The 6784-nt window shown below is 42.8% G+C and overlaps 1 protein-coding gene across 1 annotated transcript; it reads right to left on the bottom strand.

The window, feature by feature from the left end:
• Positions 1 to 984: 984 nt before the first annotated feature.
• Positions 985 to 5986, bottom strand: LOC123119729 (protein NPG1). The gene is made up of 5 exons (XM_044539632.1): positions 5593 to 5986; positions 3779 to 4034; positions 2496 to 3706; positions 1941 to 2088; positions 985 to 1593 (listed from the first exon to the last, which is right to left on the bottom strand). Exons 1-5 carry the CDS (start codon positions 5809 to 5811, stop codon positions 1277 to 1279), a joined length of 2151 nt encoding a protein of 716 aa, XP_044395567.1. The 5' UTR covers positions 5812 to 5986; the 3' UTR covers positions 985 to 1276.
• Positions 5987 to 6784: the final 798 nt, after the last annotated feature.

Genomic DNA, 6784 nt, shown 5'->3' with positions numbered 1-6784 from the left:
GGCCAAGAGCTCGACGAAATCTTGCGGCCCAACGCATTAACCCATATACCCACCACCCTGGCATTTGGGTTGGCTGCAATCACAAGTAAGCATGGCTACTTTGTCCGAAGCAGGCCACCCTCAGACCAAAAATCATACTATCTCTGTTCATTTTTATAAGACGTTTTAGAGATTCAGACACTATTTAAAACAATACAAAGCAAGCTATCTGAAACGTCTTATAAAAACAAACGAAGTGAGTACCAAAACATAGTAAGAGCATCTCCGATAGATTATCTTCCGCACCCATTTGGTGACGAGGCACCAATTCTCCTATTTGCGTCCTATAAGGCTGAATAGTTCGCTTCAGATCTGTAACAGGTGAATAGCCCGACTGACTCCTCTCATCTGTTCCTAAACAAGTGAACACCGTGTTGGCGAAAAGGATTGCCATTTTTGCGGTTTATTTCGACAGGGTTGGTTTAAAGGAAGATTGGCAAAAGGAGTGTCAATGGATCTGTATTAGGCTGCACTTCTCTGGTTGGGTGTTCAATTGACTTGCAGTATTAATTAGGCTCAGCTCACGCGGTAACTCCAGGTGCCGGAACAGCGACTGAAATCATATCATCACAAAGTAAATGTTACTCGGTCCATTCCGAATTACTCCTCTGAAGAAATATAAGAGCATTTAGATCATTACTTTTCTTTACAGAGGGGTATAAGATGTTCGTAAGTTTTTTTTCTGAATTGGATGTATTTTAGTGTTTTTGTTGGCTCATTTTAATTCATATATAGTATTCCCTCCGTCCAAAATATTTGTCTTTCTAGGCATTTTAAATGGACACAACATATGAATGTATGTAAACATATTTTAGAGTGTGGATTCACTCATTTTGCTCCGTATGTAGTCACTTGTTGAAATCTCTAGAAAGACAAATATTTAGGAACGGAGGGAGTAGTTCGAAATATTCAAAACATATTATAATAGGACACGGAGGGAGCATGTAGAGCACCAACAGTAACTCGTTTTATCTTAGCCGACGACTCCTTATAAACTTTTACTTATGTGGTAGCGGGTGATATTGATACATATGCTTTATACTGCCATACCAGGCAAGCAACTAACTTAGCAACCAGTTACAGCATTTGTCGACAACAGCAGCACAGTGGCTCCTGGGAATACAAGATACAGGTAGCCAGCCTCAAATTTCTGCCCAGCTATGTACCCGAAATAAGGAGGAAGAGAAGGAAAATTGACCGACAAAAAAAGAAACCTCAAGTTGTTCCAAATGACCGATCAGAGCGGTCGGAGACTTTCTACTGGGTCTGATTCCTCGAGCATCGAGGCCGCCTGAAAGCAATCGGCGGCCTCAGCTAGCCTCCCGTCATGCTTGTGGACCTGTCCTAGGTAGAACCAGGCCATCCTGTTCGTAGGCTCGAGCCTTAGGGCGTCCGACAGGAAGCTCCTCGCCACCGGGAGATACTTGGGCCCTTGTTTCGACAGGAGAGCACCGATGGACACCTTGGATGGTACATGATCTACCTCTGTTGAGAGTGCATTCAAGTATGCAGCCAGCGCATGCTGCGTTTGCTCACGGACCCCATGCATGTCACCTGGAAAGAAATGAACGGATCATGATGGTCACAGGATATTTGACAGAAGAAAGCTAGGGATGTCTTCCAAATTTTAAATTCAATAAATGCCTAGCCTAGATGAATGAGAAAAAAAAGCGAAGAAAAAATTCAACACTTTACCCATTTCTACTTGTTTTTTATTCGCACGACAATCACTTGTATTATACTTTGCAGGCATGACAGTAAACCAACAAATCCTCAAGGCACATACCGCATAACGGGTTTCATACTCTTTTTATGTGCAAGGATGAATACATACTTTTACCAATAACCAGAGATGCACGTATGGCTCACGGGTCATGAATCGGTGACCAAGATTTCCTCACCTTCTGCATGAAGTGTTGTGGCAGAATAAGTTTTCAGAGCTTTAGCCTTCTGCAAACATATTTCGGCATCTCTGCAGTACGAAAGACTAGCATACAAGTTGGCAAGACCTTGCCAAACTTCAAACTCACTCACTTTATTATCCCTTTCCTGAAACAAATTTCACAAAGTATGAGATAACAAAAAGAACAGTGTGCGTTGGTGAAAATTATAGTGGCATTTAGTTTCAGCAGCAAATACAAACAAGAAAAGTAGTTCAAAGGATATTGCTATTTGAGCAACATTATTCAGTGTGAGGATCCAATCCCACTCCAAACTAACTAGAAACGGTATGGGCGTAATAACATTTGCAAACAAGCATGAACTTCAATGAGACATTTGTTTAATTGAGAAGACAAACCTCTGTGCCATTTTTTAAAGATATTGCTATTTGAGCAACATTATTCAGTGTGAGGATCCAATCCCACTCCAAACTAACTAGAAACGGTATGGGCGTAATAACATTTGCAAACAAGCATGAACTTCAATGAGACATTTGTTTAATTGAGAAGACAAACCTCTGTGCCATTTTTTAAAGATCCATAAGCCTTCCGTTGTGCCTGAACAAGAGCAAGAAGGGCACGGTATGCTTCAACTGCTTCCATGGGCAATGATTGAGCTGCTTTCAGTTTAGCCCTTATTCTAAGTAATGGCCCTTGTTCCCATTTTGTAGTTTCTTCTAATGCAGCATCAGTCACCACCTCTGCTTCTGAATACCTCTGCTGCGCAGAGAGAACCAAAGATAGCAATCTCCAGCCTTTAGAAACAGATCCGCCAGTTGTGTCAATGAACTGCTTTGCACATTTCAGTGCAGCCTGCATGTTTCGTTGCTCAGCATACTCAACCCCCATGTCAAATATTAAATCTGGGTTGTGGCGGTCAAGGGAAAATGCTTCACCAAGTGATTTCAAAGCCTCAGCCTGCAAGAGAGATCTTTGATGATCGGACGAAGCAATTTTAGACTCATTAGCCAGACAACTCCCCAAGAGATGGAGCCCAACACTCCTTAAATGCCCATCTAATAATTCGTCGTCACCGATTGCTCTCTTTGCATACTCTACACCCTCGGAAGCAAGATAATAGTCCGAACTACATATCTTAGCAGCTAAAAGCAGGGCATTTATGTCATTGGGACTCTCATTCTTATTCAAAGACTTCTTTAGCAAATTTAATGCCGCTTCATCATCCGAAGCTGCAGAATAACAAAGGGCTAGACTATACCATCTCTCAGTTCGAGGGTATATTCCAGGCAAAACTTCTTCGAAATGCTTGGCAAGCACAGATGTCTGGCCACAGAGTGACAATGCAAAGGTTAGATGCTCCATCACTGAGGGGTCCCAGTGAGTCTTTCCAAGGTACCACTTCTTCAAAAGTATCATGAGCAGCAGGATTGCCTCTTCCAAATTATTCTTAGGGACAAATGAACCTTCGGTTTGTGAAGCCAAGCTCGGCGGACTTGCCTCAACACCACCATACAACAGAAAAACAGAAAACCTCTTCTGAATTCTCGTGCAGCATTCATCGTCGAGATTCCATTGACTAAGAAGAGCACGCCGGTAAGAAGCAAGTGCTTCTTGATAAGCCCCAGCTTGCTTCCAAAGTTCTGGGAGTAGCTCAACTGATTTACTGACAGTTTCCTGCAGCTTTTGTTCAACCATGACATCAGGTATGCCACGTTGGAAGATACTTTCAACAGCATCAAGGACGCTTTTACACTGTTGAGCGGCCTCTGCAAGTCAATGGATTCATGGTGTCACAACAAGCATAACAAAATGGTCAGAGTGAAAGTTTGCATTCGTACCTATTGCTTTCCCCAACTTTTGAAGAGACATTGCCTTCAAGTAAATGGCTTCAAGAACAAGGCTAGCAGCATGCTGTGATCCTGAATTCGATGAATCTGACCGTAGTTTGTTATTCCGCTTGGAAGATGGTTTTTCTGAAAGCGACGGTTGGAAACGCTGAATAGCAGCTTGAAGGTCTATTCCATCAAATACTCGAAGTGCAGCCTCTACATTTCCTCTCTGATATTCTAGTCTCCCGAGGAGAGCTCTTGCTTCCTAATTTTCAAAGCAAATACATGAAAGGCAAAGTTAGCAGCAACAAAATATAAGAGGTGCTGAGTATTCTTTGGCTACTGGCCTATCAGCAATCATGGTTTAGGAGCATTCAGCTAGTCAAGCACAAATAAACTTTCTAGCACATATTGGTACTCAGTATCAGTAATCACAACCAAACAATTTAGCTTATACTACTTGTTTAAACTTAATTAGGGTTCTGAACTCTGGGCATAAACTATGTCCCGTTGTCCTAAAAATGATACCTGAAGATCATATATTTTTATCAAAGATACAGACAAGCATCTCTACTCTAACTTAATCTCTTGTTGATAGTTAAGTACGAAACTCCAAGATTTCTGATGTTTTCAAACTCACCAGAAAAGGAAATCGTGTAAACATTAGAACATGTGAGATAAACACAAAACCGTTGTATTATCATTTGTCGCAAAATATAGAGAAATAAGGGAAATGAAATCGTTTTGCCACAACAAAGACCAAAGGTGCGTTTGGTTCTAAGGCAAGGACAGCTTTAGCCTTGCCTAGCAAGGATATGCCTTTGGTAGAGTCATATTTTGTTTGCTTTTGGATGCAAGTTTGCTCGTAACTGCACCTAAATCCTTGCCTCGCGACGGCAAACTAGCGAATCGTGCGTGAGACAAGTCACGTAACTGTAACCCGGGGCAACACAACCAAACAACATCGCTTAGCTCATGTGGGCTATGTCACAAGCGGGCTAGCTTAACCTAGCCTGGCTAGGTGAGGCTAGTAAATGATCCAAACAGACCCTAAACAAGAACAAAGAGCTGCCCAACTGAACTAAACAAAGAAAACGATCTCTTTTTTTCACATCAAATTCCCATTGTGTTAATCATGCAAATTGCTTCTGAATTCGACCACACTTGTACCATTCCATCCATTACAAATTGCACAAACCTCTTACTGAGTGTTAGAATGGCTGGCTAGGTCCCAAATTCACTAGATAAGATATCACACACTGACCAAACCATGGTCAAACGGTTATACAACATCTAAAAGCAAGATCGTTTTCCACATCTATCCACGAGTTATTTCACTTTCTTTGAGTTCTACATTCTCTTCTGAATTTTCAGAATTGCCCCAAAGAAAAAGCACGAATGCTGAATCCTCCAAACATGGAGAATAATTTCCACAAGATAACATCTTAGTATCCTACATCTCCCCGAAATGCTATCTTATCTTCCAAGCAGAATGTATCATTCTAATCTAAATTCTTGCTCAGCTGACCAAATCAGAATGGCCCCGCAACCTTGTGAAAACAATGCCATCTCCCACATGAAGAACCACCAGTCCTTGAAATGAGCAAGGAAATCAGGCACTACGACCTCCGCGCGAAGATCCCGATCTTCCCCCAAAACGCATCAAAGGACAGACAGCATATAGGCACAATTGGACCCCAAAATTATCTAATCTGTTCACTCCATCTCAGACAAACAGACCTCGAGCAACTCGCGCAACCTCCCAGATTAAGATTTGGCAGAAAGGAAAGAAAAACAGAAACTTAGAGGCAACGATTCCATACCTCGTAGTTGAGGGAGAGGCCCTCGCGGAGCGAGGACTCGGCCTCCTGGATGTTGCCGTCGTCGACCCTCGTCTCCGAGGACTCGGACGCCGTCGCCGCCGAGGCGCCGGCCTCCGACTCCGGCGCCCTCTCCCTCGCCTTCACCGGCGAAGCGAACGCCCCCGAGTCCCCGGTCGGGCCCACCTCGCTCCCGTTGTCCGACTCTGCTGCCGCTGCCATTGCTGCCTCAGAGGCACCGCGCGATCCCTCCGGCGAGCATGTGCTACGTCAATGCGTATGCGTGGGTAGTTGTTCTTGGCTAGTAGACGGACGAGGCGAGATCCATGGCATTGGACTTCTTGGCCTTTCTACTCTGGGAGTGGGGAGCTCATCGTTTTATTTTATTTTTGTTTCCCTTCGAGCTCGCCGGCACGTTGTTCTACTTGTAGTAGGTCTTGTGGCTGTTGTACTTGTTGCATTTTCATTTGGGAGTTCATAATTACTGCAGTCTGGCAGTGAGGGTGCCTCCCCATTTTAGATAGATATATACACGTTCACCCTATTTGAAATAGATGTTTGGTCTAGAAAGTTAGCTGTTAAACTTCTTAATCCATGGCATAGGGGTATAATTATTAGACACAATGACAGAGGTATACTTATCATTAGAAAATCACAATAAGGAAACACCATAAATACTCACCCAAAAGTAACAGCTAAGGCCGTACTCCCTTCGTTCCTAAATATATGTTTTTTAGAGATTTCAATACATACTACATATGAAATAAAATGAATGAATCTACACTTTAAAATATGTCTATATACATCTGTATGTAATTCGTATTACATCTCTATAAGGACTTATATTTAGAAACGAAGGGAGTATCAAAGCCTGGAGGACAAACTCGAAGAAGAAGCGCTACCATCCTCCTGAGCGCCGCACCTGCGAGGACTAAAAGTCTTAACCTAAGCTACTAACCAGAGCGAAGGCATCAGAATTCCCCTCCCACCATCGACCACCAGAGCGGCACGTAGAGGGGAGGCATGTAAAGTTGATAAGAAGATAATTTTGAAATGGCGAGACTATTTGATGACCGACTTATTCTCCTTTCTGATCTCGAATATGTCGATAATAAAGAGTTAATATAACATGGGTTGTGAGGATCTGAATTAACCATGAGAAATCTTCTCAAATAACGCTCGTATGTCATGTCGT

This window comes from Triticum aestivum, chromosome 5D, assembly GCF_018294505.1.
Source record: "Triticum aestivum cultivar Chinese Spring chromosome 5D, IWGSC CS RefSeq v2.1, whole genome shotgun sequence".
NCBI classification, from domain to species: domain Eukaryota; kingdom Viridiplantae; phylum Streptophyta; class Magnoliopsida; order Poales; family Poaceae; genus Triticum; species Triticum aestivum.
This window is presented reverse-complemented; position numbering and strand designations above follow the sequence as displayed.

Bases quoted from the DNA above. Each gene is read 5' to 3' on its own strand.
- LOC123119729 (XM_044539632.1), bottom strand. From the start codon at position 5,811: ATGGCAGCGGCAGCAGAGTCGGACAACGGGAGCGAGGTGGGCCCGACC. The intron at 4,035-5,592 runs GTATGGAATCGT...TTTGAAAATTAG, and splicing joins GCCTCTCCCTCAACTACGAG to GAAGCAAGAGCTCTCCTCGG. The intron at 2,089-2,495 runs GTTTGTCTTCTC...AATTTGTTTCAG, and splicing joins CTTTAAAAAATGGCACAGAG to GAAAGGGATAATAAAGTGAG.